This window comes from Chlorocebus sabaeus, chromosome 26, assembly GCF_047675955.1.
Source record: "Chlorocebus sabaeus isolate Y175 chromosome 26, mChlSab1.0.hap1, whole genome shotgun sequence".
In the NCBI taxonomy this organism is placed as follows: domain Eukaryota; kingdom Metazoa; phylum Chordata; class Mammalia; order Primates; family Cercopithecidae; genus Chlorocebus; species Chlorocebus sabaeus.
The window spans coordinates 5909583-5926432 of record NC_132929.1 but is presented as its reverse complement, the minus strand read 5'-3'; the positions used below and the strand labels follow the sequence as shown (position 1 = coordinate 5926432).

Below are 16850 nucleotides of genomic sequence, written 5' to 3'. Positions count from 1 at the left end.
GTAGAGACGGGGTTTCACCGTGTCAGCCAGGATGGTCTCGATCTCCTGACCTCGTGATCCACCCGCTCTGGCCTCCCAAAGTGCTGGGATTAGAGGCGTGAGCCACCACGCCTGGCCCGTCTCTGGAATCTTATCATTACAGTTTCCTAAACCTTAAACACGTACGCGAATTTTCAAGCAATTCCCAAGAAAGGAAAAAGAAGGGGACTACCTATGCCTTCACAATTTATAAAAGGTTCAATTATCAGTTACCTAATATTAAAATTGTACAATTTTAAACTTGTAAAAGCCCCATCTCTTTCAGAAACTACTTCTATCTACCTAGCTGGGTCGAAGACAACCACCCAATTTTCTTTAGCAATGAAAATATGAGAGTCAGGGGTCCAGATCCAACCCATTTGAGGAAATCTGCCAATTTTCAATTATTCACATCATGTCCCCTTTACCAGTGCCAATAAAAAACTAATTCGGGCTGGGCATGGCGGCTCACATCTGTAATCCCAGCACTTCGGGAAGCTGAGGTTGGTGGACGGCTTGAGCCCAGGAGTTTTAGACCAGTCTGGGCAACACGGTGAAACCTCATCTCTACTAAAAATACAAAAATTAGCTAGGTGTGGTGGTATGGGTCCTTTCGTCCTAGCTACTCAGGAGGCTGAGGTGGGAGGACTGTTTGAGCCCGAGAGGCAGAGGTTGCAGTGAGCTGAGATCGGACCACAGCACTCCAGCCTGGGCGACAGAGCAAGACCCTGTTAAAAAACAACTAACCAAACAAACAAAAAACTAATTTGATGATCATGATGGTTTGAAATTTGTTTACAAATTTACATCTCAATTCTACCCAGTATAAAATGTAAAGTAATGAAAGCTGTTAAGATATCAAAAACTTACTTTTGAGTTGCTAACTACCCTAGAACAGGTTCTCAAACAATCTCAGCCATGATTTTGCCCCCAAAGAAACATCTGGCGATGTCCAGAGAGAATTCTAATTGTCACAATTAGGGAACTGCTATTGGCATCTAGCGGCCAGGAATGTTGCTAAACATGCCACAATGCACAGGACAGCCCCTCATGATAAACGCTCACCTGGCCCAAAATGTCACTAGTGCTGAGATTGAGAAACACATTTTTTTTTTTTTTTTTTTTAATGCTCCATTGGAAAGCTGTGGAAATTCTGATGTCTGAATAGAAATTTTTTTTTTTCTAATTCCTAACTTAAAAACTAGGCAGGAGACAGTGGTGAGAAAGAATGCATCCAAAAATTTCCTCTGTTGTCTAATTTCTAACTATCATATATAAGTAGCAGAATGTTAAATAAAAAAAACTAATCATAGTATTAGGTGGTATGTACTATTTTAAAAAATATATGCAATATGGTTTACAATTAAATTCCTACTCTAAATAATGCCTAATAATGAACAAAGAAAACAATACAACTTTATAATTGTATTACCGAAGAATCCCATCTTCATGAGTTGAATTAGGTAGGACACCATCTGATGGACTGACAGGTAAATCCACATCTGGTTGCCCAACCTGGGCATACACAGGCTTTGGTTCTAAGAAAAAAAAAAAATTGGGTAGGACTCACTTTAGAAAAACATGGAATAATAATGCAAGCAACCAGGCAATATATGATTCATAAGCTCAGAGAACCTGACCAGGAACATATCTACCACATGTATTAGAGTACATTTTATGGTAATAAATTCTGAAGTCTTTATAACCAGTAGGTATGTTACACAGTCACCTGTGTTTTCCATAGTTCCAGCAATCAGAATTTGAAAAATCTATTCTTTAGGAACGAAAAACAAAAATAGATGAGAAGAGAGAATTCCTACATTTCCCTGTTAAGACTACCCAAGTAGCTACCTTTCCTCATTATGCTAAAATTTGGTTTTCAATAACCATATTTCTGCCACTAAGCAAGCAGAGCAAGAAAGATGATTTGAGAAAAGGAAGTGAAAGACATCAGAAACAGAAATCTCCAGGCCTCCCAGGCAGCCGATCTTAGCACCTGCTGATTCTTCTGTTCTGTCTTCACAGACAGCCTGGAAAGGGTTCTTGGGTCGGACACAGCGGCTTGCGCCTATAATCCCAACACTCTAGGAAGCCGAGGTGGGAGGACTGTTTGAGGCCAGGAGTTGGAGACCAACCTGGACAACAAAGCAAGATTCCATCTCTCCCAAAAAAACACCCCACAAAGAAACCAGAAAACCCAAAATAGCCAGGTGTGGTGGCGCACACCTGTAGCAGGAGGATCAGGCGGAAAGCCAGCTGGAGCTCAGGAATTTTGAGGTTCCAGTGAGCTCATCACACCACTGCACTCCAGCTGGGTGACAGAGTGAGATTCTGTCTCAAAACAAAACAAAAAAAAACCAAACAAAAAACAATAAATAAATAAAGGTATAATCAATAAGATGTTTATGAAAACACTTTCAAAAAAGCAAAATAACTTTTTTTTTAACTTTTTGAAACCAATCTTATATTTCTCTTTAAAGAGCAGTGTTGGAGAACAACTTTCTTAATTGCAAGAAGTTGTTAACGATAAACATTTTCCATCTAGAAAGTAAAGGATAACATTCATGAAAGGCTACTGATTTGTGCCAACCTGCTACCCATAAGGAAAATGCCGGAAGTCATATGCAGACAAATTCACACATGAGAACAATAATAATTGCATCTTTAAAATCTTCTGTAAATCCTAACAATTACTTTACTGTAATTGCAAACATTTCTTGAACTTAGTGTTTTGTTAGGCTTACCTGGAAGAGAAGGTGTTTGTTTCTCATTTCTTTCAACTGTAACTTCTTCCACTGTTTTAGGTGTGTGATCATCAGCATGCTTTACAGGAGTTGAGACAGCCCCAGGCTTAGAAACTCTCTCTTCATCTCTACTCCGGAGACTATATGTCATTAAAATAAAAAATCAAGAGCATAAGAATGATTCTGGAAAGCATCTGTAAGAGAACAGTATAAGAAGAGGCAATGCAACTTCAAAAACAATGACAACCTGCTCTAACAGATACCAAAATATTACAAAAACCTAGTAATTAAAACTAGAATAGCATTACCACAGAAACACCACATAGATTAATGTAATAAAATAAAAAATGAAGAAATAGACCTATAATAGCAAAATTTATTATAAAAGTAGCATTCCAAAACTGTTGGAGAAGAAACACAACATTTAATAAATGGTGTTGGGACAACTGTCCACAAATGTAGAAAAATTAAATCCCTATGACAAAAATAAACTGATTTCAGATGAAATCAAGTCCTAAAAAAAGAGTTTAAACATTCACATAATCAACAGGAGCCTTTTAAAGTAAAACTCAATGAAGCCACAGTATATCAACAAAAGTGATTACATAAAAATAAAGTACGTGCAAATAATTGGGAAAAATATATAATACTGGGCTGAACTAAATGAAATGGGAATTCTTTAGTTCAAACAGCTCAATGTTAACAACTTCACACAGTTTGACCAAATATAAATGCTGACTATGTACTGACCTAGGCAACATACGTAAGAATTTGATACTTAAAAAAAGAAAAGACAGGTATGATGGCTCACGTCTGTAATTCCAGCACTTTAGGAGGCCAAAGCAAGAGGACCGCTTGAGCCCAGAAGTTTGAGACCAGCTGGGCAACATAGCAAGCTCCATACTCTGTAAAAAAAATTTAAAACTTAGCCAGGCACTGTGGCTTGCTCCTGCAGTCCTAGCTAGTTAAGAGGCTGAGGTGGGAGAACTGCTTGAGCCAAGGAGTTGGAGGCTGAAGTGAGCTATAACAGAGCCACCATACTCCAGCCTAGGCAACAGGGCAAGACTCCGTCTCTTGGAAAAAGAAAAAGAGAACTATAAATCAATCAAGACAACTCAAGAGAGAAATGCAAAAATACAGACAGGCTTTTCAGCAAAAAGGATGCACAAATACGTAATAAATATGCAAACACATTTAACCTCACTAGGAACTAGGGAAATACAAATTAATTAGAAACTGTATAATCGGCCAGGTGCAGTAGCTCACACCTGTATTCCCAGCACTTTGGGAGGCCGAGGCGGGCGGATCATGAGGTCAAGAGATCAAGACCATCCTGGTCAATAAGGTGAAACTCTGTCTCTACTAAAAATAGAAAAATTAGCCGGGCAATGGTGGCATGCGCCTGTAGTCCCAGCTACTCAGGAGGCTGAGGCAGGATAATCTATTGAACCCGGGAGACAGAGGTTGTAGTGAGGTGAGATCGTGCCACTGCACTCCAGCTTGGCAACAGAGCAAGACTCTATCTCAAAAAAAAAAATCATATTATCATCCATGAGAACTTTCACGTGATAACATCACTGGTAGGGAAAGATATGGGGAAACAGACATATTCACAAAATGATGGTAAAAGTTTATGACTATTTGAAGGCAAAATGGAAATTATCAAAACAAAAAATGTAACTAGGTCACACCTTGTAATTCCACTTCTATATTTATTCTAGAGAAATACTAACAAACGTACTCAAGAAAACATTTATAAGAACATTCATTCTAGTGTCAGTTTGTGGCAAGAAACAAAATAAAACTAAACATTCATTAATAATTTCCCCAGATAAACAGAAATCATACAGTGTACCAAGACAATATATATTTTAAAAGAAGCCAATAAATGTATCTTTAATAAAAAGATAAATCAAGATCTATAATTTTACAAAGTATCACGTATATATCCAGCTGTAATCTCCCAACCTTGGAAAAACAAAATAATTTGTTTAATTAACCTGGACCACAGAAAAATATAAAAAGCTCTCTAATTCACTTAAAAAAACCCCTTTATTTCCAAACATATACAGCAATACAGACAATAGTATCATAAAACCCCATGTACTCATCTTCAACAATTATCAATACTCTGGTCATCAGCATTCCAATCTGAGGCTACCAGATTGGAACATCCAATCTTGATGACATCCAAATCTTGATGACAACAGTACAAAGAGAGAAAATAATATTTTTCATTATGAATGGAGGAAAAAATTCTAAATAAATAAAATACGAGCTAGGAGAATACAGTAGTATATTAGAAGACTATCATCAGCGTTATTTCAAGGGTGCAAGATTAGTTCAACATTGGGAATTTGTTGACACAATTCATTACTGTGCACAAATATTTACAGAAAAAAAGTGTTAATATCAAACAGGCATGAGAAAATTTGCAGTCATTCCTAAACAAAAAATGAAATAAGCAATATAATTATGAAAGAAACTATTTTCTAAAACCAAGAGCAAACACCCTATCAAACAGTGAAATGCTAAATGTATTTACACTACTTACACCAAAATCAGTGACCGTCGGACAGTGGTACCTGTGAACACTACTGTTATTCACTCTGATTTTGAAGACCCAGGTAATATAATCATGAGCTAATGGTCCCAAAATATTGGGGGGGGGGGGGGGGAAACTTAATGAATATTAAAGACTACGAAAAATTTTCTGAATTAAGATAATTTTAATTACATTAAAAAAAAACCTTTTGTCAATATCGTCAACGATCAGATGGAAATGAAAAAGAAAAAATAACACCAGTAACAAGAGCATTAAACATTCCAAAACTTTAGACTGGGGGAAGTCTTCGCAAGTAAGATAGAAATTTGGAAGCCATAAAGGTATCTGACATAATAATAAAGTCCCAGTAATATCTGACAAGATTAAAAATTTTTACTTGCATAGTAAAAGATATTATAAAGACTTACATTTGAAACACATCTATATCAGTAATCTGATTACTATCCATTAAAATTTTTAAACGACACAAACACACTCTTTGAAGACTTTAGAAATAAAATGCACCAGCACAGTACATGAAATCAGGTACGAAGGTGCTTACTGCCATGTTTTCGCCGGCAAACACCTAGAAACAAGATATCCATAATATGGAAAGTTTTTAATCAAAAGAATAAACTGGATGTTCACCTTGTATTGTTCAACTGAAATAATTTAGCTGATCTCTTAATTTTTCAAAACCTGATCTCTTAATTTTTAAAAGAAAAACCCAAACCCTATATATGATACCAAACGTCAGTATGAGTCTGGAGAATGGCTTAATTCAAGATGAGTGAGAATTTGGAGTGAACTGGGGGTGAAGTGGAGTTGGTGGATTTGATCTATTTCACTTGTTCTAATAAGCATACATTGTTTGTAAAAGACTATTAAAATTAGGTATAATGAAAGAGAATGATACGTACAGACATGAAAATAACTCTACAACGGCTGGGCGTGGTGGCTCACTCCTATAATCCCAGCACTTTGGGAGGCTGAGGCGGGCGAATCACAAGGTCAGGAGATCGAGACCATCCTGGCTATGGTGAAACCCCATGTCTACTAAAAATACAAAAAATTAGCTGGGTGTGGCGGCATGCACCTGTAGTCCCAGCTGCTGGGGAGGCTGAGGCAGGAGAATGGCGTGAACCCAGGAGGCAGAGCTTGCAGTGAGCCGAGATCGCACCACTGCACTCCAGCCTGGGCGACAGAGCAAGACTCTGTCTCAAAAAAAAAAATAAATAAACAAACAAACAAATAAATAAAATAACTTCAAAATAAAATGCCAAGTAAGACACACAGATTACAGAATACATACAGCAGGATATCATATAGCTATTTAAAAAGTTATCTCCATAATACAGACATGTTTGCACATGCCCATGTGCAGACAAGCAACAGATACCCAACAAGCAACAGTGGTTCACCTTGGAGGGAAAAACAGCCAAAATAGCAGCCAAGAGGAATTTTAGAGTTATCTCTACTATTTCAACTTTTACAAAAATTTACTTATGTATTATTTATAAAGATTGAAAAAATATATTTAAAATTATTTTTAAATAAAGCCTAACTTTAAACAAAAAATTTGGTTTTATTAACGTTTATTATTAGCAGTCTCTTTTCAGGAAAAGGTTTCTTTCTATGTTGTCTTCCTGAAGGAGTAAAACGTAAGAAATTGCATAGTTTCTATTTTTGTATTCATTTAACCATTCTGTGGAGGTATATTCTGCTTTTAACTTGGTATATTCTTAATGAGCTGCACTGAAGTAAAACAATCTTTTAGGGGGGAAAAAAAAGCCAAGATATTTTCTAACTTAAATAAGGATGAGCTACTTTTAAATTGTAAAAGATTGGCCAGTTACATATGCAAATGATGTTTAACAAGAAACATCGCTCCTGTAATCCCAGCACTTTGGGAGGCCAAAGTGGGTGGATCACCTGAGATCAGGAGTTCGAGACCAGCCTAGCCAACATGGTGAAACCCCCCTCTCTACTAAAACTACAAAAATTAGTTGCGTGTGGTGGCACACACATGTAATCCCAGATACTTGGGAGGCTGAGGCACAGGAATCGCTTAAACCTGGGAGGCAGAGGTTGTAGTGAGCCGATATTGCGCCACTGCATTCCAACCTGGGCAAGACAGTGAGACTTTGCCTCAATAAATAAATGAATGAATGAATCAATCAATCAATTACAAAAGATAAAAATTTTTAGCTATTGCTTGTGTAATAAAATACCACAATTAGCTAACTATAAATCAACAAAATTAAGCTCTATCCCCAAATTGTGCTGTGTTCCTCAGATTAAAAGGGCAGTGCAAAATAGTAAATTATCCCTGCATTCTTTGCATTAAAAAATACAAATAATATATTATAAATACAAAATTATTTTTAAAAAGAGAAAAGTGAAAAAATGAGTTAAAAGTGAGTATTTTAAAAAATGAGTTACCCACAAAATTTTAATAGTTCTACAGATTTCTATTGCTCTGTACAAAGCAGAATTTGTTTAGAAAAGGTAACAATTCCAATTAATTTTCTTCTTTCTTGTAACTGAGCAAAACGCCTAAAAATTAAAATGTGATTAACAGACATTACCACCGTGGTATTTTAACTTACAGTATTTTAACTCAGATGCTCTCCTCAATGATAAACAATAGGTTGTCACTGGCTATACATGCAGGGCTCTTGCTTCATATATCACACAAAACTCCTGGGTGTATTTTTATCCTTGGCGAATTTGTAAACCCCATTGCTAATTACCTTTTTGTCCTGTGATATAATCATTGTAACTTTAAATGCAATTAGCCTTCGAAAACATTCCACATAAATAGGACTCACACCACTCTGTTCAAGTTTTCATACAATTAATATTTGAAATATTAGCTCTTTTTAGTGCATTTCCATTACCTACCAAAAGATGGAGGCATTATTCAATAATACATAAAGAACTAGAACAGTAGTGTTTAAGAGAATTATAAAATGAGCTGCTTACGTAATCAAAACTTTTCTAGAATCCATGTCAAATAAAATATGGTGAAATCAATTTATAAATTTTATTAACTCAATGTATCTAAAATATTTCATCATCTAAGTTATTAATGAGGTATTTTATATTTTTTGTATACTACGTTTTCCAAATCCAATGTGCATTTCACACTAACAATACATCTCGATTTGGACTGGCCACATTTCAGATGTTCAACAGCCACATGTGGCTAGTGGCTATGGTGCTGGACAACGCAGATCTAGAGTTACAGCACAAAATAAAATAATCAACTTTTCCAAACATAAAAATGTTCTATCACAAGCAAATGTGACTATGAAGTCAAGATGCAATCTGAATTTACACACGAAATTAGTCAACAATCAGTGGCAATTACTGAAAGAAATTGGTGAGGTTATGATAATGAATCACATTTTCCCCAAACCTTCCTCACATAATTCTTTTTTTTTTTGGATCAGGTTCTCAGTGTTGCCCTGGCTGGAATGCAGTGGTACAATCATACCTCGCTGCGGCCTCAGTCTCTCGGGCTCAAGCAGTCCTCCCACCTCAGCCTGCAGGAGCAGCTGGACCACAGGTACGCGCCACCATACCCTGCTAACGTTTTCTGCTTTTTGTAGAGATGGGGTTTCGCTATGTTGCCCAGGCGAGTCTCGAACTTCTGGGTTCAAGTGATCCTCCCACTTTGGCTTCCAAAACTGCGGAGATTACAGGTGCAAGCCACCATGCCCAGCCCTTCCTCACATAATTCTATCCGAATGGCTCTCGATATTTAAGCTTAAAAAAATGTCTGTGGTTTTTTTTTGTTTTGTTTATTTTTTTTTGCTATTATGAGGAAAGCTTTCTATAAAAATTATGTGTTAGGAGTCAGACTCGTGTTTATGTATTCTAGCTCCTGGTAGCCTAGAAGGAAACTTTGGGCATTTTAAGGTACCTCAAGACCCTCTTATGGGCACTCTTGCTTTTCCCCAGAAGCGTAAGATGGGTTTCTGGTTTTTTTTTTTTTTTTTTTTTTTGTATTAACTTGCACGTATTAATCTAAAGGTAATTACCTTGTTATCTAGAGGCTATGAGCTAGTTGAAAGTTCTAGACAAGACAGCTGACAGACAAAGATAGACTGGAAAGGAGTCTCTGAGAGAGATTTTATAGCTCCGATGAATGGACTCACTGTAAGCAGAGCCTTCTTTAGGTCTTACCCAATCAAATATGTGACCAGGGTAGCCGATTAATACACACTCAAATAGATTAGCAAGGAGTAACATGATGTTTCAAGTAAAAAACTTCGGTTGTGAAATCGCAGCTGTTTGGAGCCGTTTAGTATAGGCAGGGGGCAGGCAGCATGGTCAGTACAGGGTCCTGGGGAGACACAGTAGGACAGAAGGTGCATCCCCTCAGCATGCTCCTGCAGTGCCCAGCATCCTAAAGTACTCAGTGGCCAGCAGCCTGCTCCAGACACTTTGAAACGGTTCTGTCGTGTGAAGTCTCCCATGAGATACCTCTCCAGCACATGGGAGTACAAATACCATGCAAGTTCGTCTGGTGACAAACCACAGCAAATTCTCGGCCACTCAGTGAGCCACAGTTGTTCCCTTTCCAAGAAGGACAGATCTCAGCCCTGAGGATGGGTAGGTGGGAGCCTCTTCCTTTGGCACTCTATCTCAGCACCAAGGAGAGTAGCTGCTCCTTCTATCTGTGGTTCTTTTTTGTTTTGTTTTTGAGACGGAGTCACGCTCTGTCCCTCAGGCTGGGGTGCAGTGATACAATCTCGGCTCACTGCAACCTCTGCCTCCTGGGTTCAAGTGATTCTCCTGTCTCAGCCTCCTGAGTAGCTGGGATTACAGGTGCATGCGGCCATGCCCGGCTAATTTTTTGTATTTTAGTAGAGGCAGGGTTTCACTGTGTTGCCCAGGCTGGTCTTGAACTCCTGACTTCAGGCAATGGGCCTGACTGAGCCTCCCAAAGTGTTGGGATTACAGGTGTGAGCCACCGCGCCCAGCCCTATCTGTGGTTCTTAATCTTCAGAGCTCTCTTTAGCTCTTACCAGTCAATCCCTCATTAACCCCGTTGTGTTTAATTTCTTTACATTCAACTTTCTCTGTTCATGAACACTGTGCTTTCTGTCTCCTGATTTTAAGATATGCCTGGTCGCCACATTTCATAGCGTTTTCCCTCTTACTTCTAGCTCTATGAACACCTTTCCAATAAACTTGATGTGCTTTATTTAAAAAATAACCTTAATACAGGAAATAAACGGAGGGCTGAACATTCACTCTAGTAGAATATCCTTTTATAAAGCCAACTCCCCATTACAAATTAAAGACTTATACTACAAAAACGGATTTATACATACTTTTTACAAGTTCAGGAATTGCCTAAGGTAGGCAAGACCACCACAGTTTAGGTGAAAACAAAAGCTAGTTACTAATCCCTTTAAAAGGTATTGGATTATCTCAGCCACAATTAACAATAAAAACATGCTAAGAATTTAAGTTAACCGTATTCCAAAGTTTTTTCCACTGACAGGAAAATTTCAGCCTGGAAGGCTCTATTGCATGTAAGACAGAAAAGTGAAGGCACACTCCAGTTTCATACTTAGAATGTTGCAATCACTGCTAATCCTCTAATTTTATATGGAAACAAATACATACACATTGAAGTTCCTCCTTCACAGCAATTAAAAAATTGTCTCTCTCTGCACTGGTACCCAGAGAATTCTGGGGATGAGAAAGCAAGAGATACAGAGCTGGTACTTGGGAACAAAAGGTAAACAAGTTGCCCAGGAAGTATGCTGAGAAGGCAGGAGAATAATTCCCTTAATTCCACTTTGGCATTTTGCAAGCTAGTTTCTCACAATGTAAATCTGTCCTTTACATGTAATCTACTTTCTAAAACATACATGTGTTCATGAGCACGCTTCTGGAAAAATCTGAGTCTGTTTCACTGTGATACGGTTCTTAGGCAATAACTGAGATGTATGTGTCTGTGGAGCTTATTCTACTGTACAAGTGCTTCTCATCTCATATATTCATGTATTAATCTAGTCCATCCACATTAGAAGAAAAACAGATCTGCTGTTCCAAAGTAATTTTCATGGATACGGACAACTTTAGTAAGAAACAACTGAGGAAAGCCCAAGAGGACTTTTTTCTTACTTAAAGAATTGTGTTGTTAAACCTTTGCTGGTGGTATAACAATTATTCTGTACTTTGACTAATATTTATGAGTAAAATAGCACTTTGTGCAGTTTATTTGGTAGATTTTATACTGGGAAAGCAATGTCACAAATCTTATCAGGATTCTCTCAAATAAACAGAAAATTATCTCACATTTTAAAAATGTGCAAATAAGATTTTTTTGTACATTTACTATTTTTATACATATAGACAAGCGGAGCAGTCTCTTTTTAAATTTGCCATTTTTAAATATTGTACTTGTAGAAAAAAACAAGTCTCAGCTGATGGAGTAAATGAAATTTATACTTTTACTTTTTACTTTTATATTACTTATTTTTATTTTTGAGACAGGGCCTTGTTCCTTTGCCTGGACTAGAGTTCAGTGGCGTGATCATGGCACATTGCAGCCTCAACCTCTTGGGCTCAAGCAGGCGATCTTCCCAGCTCAGCCTCCTGAGTACCCGGGATCACAGATGTACACCACCACACCCGGCTAAATATACATTTTTTTTCAGATGGAGTCTCACTCTGTTGCCCAGGCTGGAGTGCAGTGGCGTGATCTCGGCTCACTGCCACCTCTGCCTCCCAGGTTCAAGTGATTCTCCTGCCTCAGCCTTCCAAGTAGCTGGGATTATAGGCACACTCCACCACGCCTAGCTAATTTTGGTATTTTTAGTAGTGACTGGGTTTCACCATGTTGGCCAGGCTGATCTTGAACTCCCGACCTCAAGTGGCCTCCCAAAGTGCTGGGATTACAGGTGTGAGCCGTCGTGCCTGGCCTACTTTCACTTTTTAAATAGGGGATATATGGTAAATACTGAAGCCTGACTTTCTGCTATTTGATCCATGATCTCCTCTTAAGGGTTAAAATCTAACAGCAATCACTGAATACCCCAGGACTACACTTGGGTTTCCGTTAACTAGAGAAACTTCATCAATTAAAATCTTCCCTCTTTTGGCCCCTCACAAAAGCACACTGAAATGAAAACTCACACTGGAATTTCAATGAAGTAACCTAAAATCCCAGCAAACTGAAAATAACAGTTGGTTCACAAAAGTTCAGGATGTCATTGATATTCCACTCACTTTGACATGTTAGATAAAACATATTAGCAAAAAAGCATTTAATAATATTTCAAGTAATAAACAATATTTTAAAAAAATTCCATGTTCTAACCAACAAATTTTTTAAAACAGAAAAATTTCACTCCTTGGATCTCCAAATCACCTTCTCCCTTGTTCTTATGAAGTAGCCACATGGGCTATACTGCTGCCCTTCCAACAGGTCCAGTTTCCATCTCAGGAGCGGTAGTACATGCTTTGTCTTATTCCAGAATGACCTTCACCTGCCAGGGTCTTTCTTACCCAGCTCAAAATGATGTGACCTCAGAGAAGCCTTCTTCCCTGAGCCTGTTATCTAATATTGTCCCCTCCTGCTTCACTATTACACTACCCTGATTCTCTTTATAGCATTTAACCACTAATGAAAATTTACTTTTTCATATATTCAAATTTATGTATTTGCTTTCGTCATTTGGATATAAGCTCTATATCCAAATTATGGCAGGGATCTCACCTAAGATTGCTCAGGATATGGCTGGGCGCAGTGGCTCACACCTGTAATCCCAGCACTTTGGGAGGCTGAGGCAGAAGGATCAGGAGGTCAGGAGATCAAGACTATCCTGGCTAACACGGTGAAACCCCGTCTCTACTAAAAAACACAAAAAATTAGCCAGGTGTGGTGGCGAGTGCCTGTAGTCCCGGCTACTCAGGAGGCTGAGGCAGGAGAATGGTGTGAACCTGGGAGGCAGAGCTTGTAGTGAGCCGAAATCTCGCCACTGCACTCCAGCCTGGGCGACAGCGCGAGACTCCATCTCAAAAAGAAAAAAAAAAAAAAAAAAAAAAGATTGCTCAGGATATTTATCGCCATACACTGGTAACATAAATGTGACATCAGTAAGTATTTGACAAAAGATCAATGAGCAGGATAACATCCACATTACTGGTAAAATCATTCAACCTTCACTACAGAAGGAACATTCACTGTGGTGCCTATTGATCACTCGGAACCAAGGGTCACGGTGTAAGGTACAGGAGCCATGGGAAAGAAGTCATTGATTCGTTGATTAACCACTGAGATACTTAATGAATCGTATCTTTCTAACTGGCACCCTTTCTATCTTTCTCAGATGAAAGGGAAACAGAAATAAAAAAACAAAAACAAAGATAAAGGACCTCATGGAGTGCCTAAAAAAGAACGCGCAGTAGTACCAACACCACGTTCACTATTCTTGTTTAAAGCACTTATCAAATTGGATTTATGAAATCTATTTTATTTAGACAAAATACTAACACCAAAGATCAGTATATAAAATCTGAAACTCACCAATCAGGGTATATACCCAAGGAATATAAATCATTCTATCATGAAGACATATGCACACAAATGTTCACTGCAGCACTATTCACAATAGCAAAGACATGGAATCAATGTATATGCCCACCAATGACAGAGTGGATAAAGAAAATGTGGTACATGCACACCATGGAATACTGTGCAGCCATAAAAAAGAACAACATCATGTCTTTTGCCAGAACACGGGTGGCGCTGGAGGCCATTACCCTTAGCAAACTAATGCAGGAACAGAAAACCAAACACGGCATGTTCTCACTTATAAGTGAGAGCTAAATGGTAAGAACTTATGAACACAAAGAAGGAAAACAACAGACAATGGGGTCTACTTGAGGGGGCAGGGTGGGAGGAGCGAGAACAAGAGAAAACTATGGATATTAGGTTTAGTATCCGGGTGATGAAATAGTATGTACCAAACACAATGACACGTTTACCTATGTAACAAACCTGTATATATACCCCTAAACCTAAAGGTAAAAAAAAACAAAAAAAAACAAAAAAAAACATTCACTAGTCAGAAGATGGTTACCTCTTCGCATTTGAATAGAAAAAAAAAAAAGAAATGCTCATCAATATTAGGATGTTTCAACAATAATTTTTAGCCTGTTGGCAAAGTTGTACAGGTTAAGTATCCCCTGCCTGAAATGCTTGGGACCAGAACTGTTTTGGATTTCGGATTTTGGAATATGTGCATCATACTGGTTACCCACTGAACAGTCCTAATCTGAAAATGCAAAACCTGAAATGCATTTCCCTTGAGTGTCATATTGGCACTTAAGTTTTGCATTTTGGAGCATTTTGGATTTTGCACTTTCAGATTACCTATGCTCAACCTGTATGTAAGTTTCAGAGAAAATTAAGCAATATGTGACAGAAACTATGTACAGTAAGATGAAATAATATTTATAGTTCTCAAATGTTGAAGAAAATAATTACGGAAGGTAGAGGAAAAGGTGTGTAAATAAAAAACTAGATCTTTAATTTAAAAGCTAAGACCACATAAGGATATTTTAGTCAACAACGGACCCCACAGACAATGGTGGTCCCTCAAGACTAAAATATTGTAGTTTTACTGTCCTTTCCTTTATTTAAGATACACAAAAGCTAACTGCTGTTTCAACTGCCTACAGTATTTGGTACAGTACCATGCTGTACAAGTTTGTAGCCTGGGAGCAACAGGCTATACCATATAGCCTAGGCGTGCGGCAGGCTCCAACACCTAGGTTTGTGTAAGTACACTCTACGATGTTCACACAAGGTAGCTTAGGCATGCGGCGGGCTCCAACACCTAGGTTTGTGTAAGTACACTGTATGATGTTCACACAAGGTAGCCTAGGTGTGCGGCGGGCTCCAACACCTAGGTTTGTGTAAGTACTCTACGATGTTCACACAAGGATGCATTTCTCAGAAGGTATCCCCATCAAGTGACACACGACTGCACATTATATGCTCTACCTGCATGTATATTTGGACTTACTCAGCACTCTTAGAAAACTCCTAATACGGAGTGGACTGTATAGAGAAGAGCTTTTGATCCCAAATATATGACCTTAACTTGATCAAATGTGAATTTAGGCTAAAAATTTCTGATTCAAAATATTCAATTTTACTGTCATGTATTTGCTGTATTATAAGCTGTATCAATGCTGACACACCTTTTACTTTAGAATTTAGTAGAGGCATTTCTCAGGAGGAACAATGAATGAAGAGATTAAACAACTGTTACAAAGTTTTAATCTTCTGAAAATACTGCTTTTAAGCTTCTCAGAAGTAACCATTTTCATAAAATGGATTTGCTAAATATAAACTGGACTGTTTCTCTATTTGTGAAAACACATTCCCCAAACACTTTAGAACACAGTTTAGGCCTTAGATGAACTCTGTTGGTTTCAGGGAATTAGTGTAACAAAATGTCAAAGGGTAGAACGCAAAATGTCAATCTTGACAATCCAAATTTCCCACATTTCAATTTTATCCTGTTAGTCTGAACTTTTACTGTAATAGAATTTTTTTTTTTTTTTTTTTTTTTTTTGAGACGGAGTCTCTCTCTGTCGCCCAGGCTGGAGTGCAGTGGCGCAATCTCGGCTCACTGCAAGCTCCGCCTCCCGGATTCACACCGTTCTCCTGCCTCAGCCTCCCGAGTAGCTGGGACTACAGGCGCCCGCCACTGCGCCCGGCTAATTTTTTCTATTTTTAGTAGAGACGGGGTTTCACCATGGTCTCGATCTCCTGACCTTGTGATCCGCCCGCCTCGGCCTCCCAAAGTGCTGGGATTACAGGCGTGAGCCACCGCGCCAGAATTTTTTCAATATTGTACCTGCTTATGACTAACCGTGCTCACTTTTATAAAACTTTATAGGGTAGAACAAAAAAGGTAAACACCTGTTGTCCCGGTAGAGGGAAACATAAAATGGGTCTGTTAAAATAGCTGTAAATATGAGGAAGAACAAAATCTAACCAAGCAGTGGCTCAGATCATACCCTGCAAATCAAATACTCTCTAGTTATGCAGGGACTACAGGAAGATCAGTGAAATACTTTTAAATGATACCCACTCAGTAATCAGCAAGAAGCAAAGTGTCACCATCAACTGTGCGCTCTTTCAGTATTCCCAGCTCCTACAGTGCAAGTCTTGGCCCACCCTGGGCTCTGCAACAATACTAAGTAAAATACAAAACAAAGCAAACAAGCCCAGCAACAAGCATTAAGATATAAGAAAACCACTGTAATTATTTTCCCTATGTATATATATTTTTTGAATTTAAAAACAAAACAGAACTATTTTAACATTCCAGACAAAGCATTTGGAAACTTTTTCTGTAACTGACTCCCTTGGCCACATAGTCTCTCTCTATAACTTCTCGATTATACCACTGTGGAATGGGTTTCCAATAAAACTTTACAAAACTACGAGGCTGGATTTAGCCCACATGGTGCAGTCTGCCAACTCCAGTTCTAGACAA

General features: G+C 38.2%; 1 protein-coding gene across 10 annotated transcripts in view; it reads right to left on the bottom strand.

Annotated features, from left to right (window-relative positions):
• The window catches only part of TJP1 (tight junction protein 1), a 270416-nt gene that overhangs the window by 37641 nt on the left and 215925 nt on the right, over positions 1–16850 (bottom strand). For all 10 annotated transcript variants that reach the window (XM_038009767.2, XM_038009769.2, XM_038009771.2 and 7 more), the window contains 2 exons: positions 2763–2902; positions 1451–1556 (listed from right to left, as the gene is read on the bottom strand). In XM_038009767.2, the coding sequence (XP_037865695.1) occupies positions 1451–1556; positions 2763–2902 (246 nt within the window). The remainder of the gene's footprint in view (positions 1–1450; positions 1557–2762; positions 2903–16850) is intronic.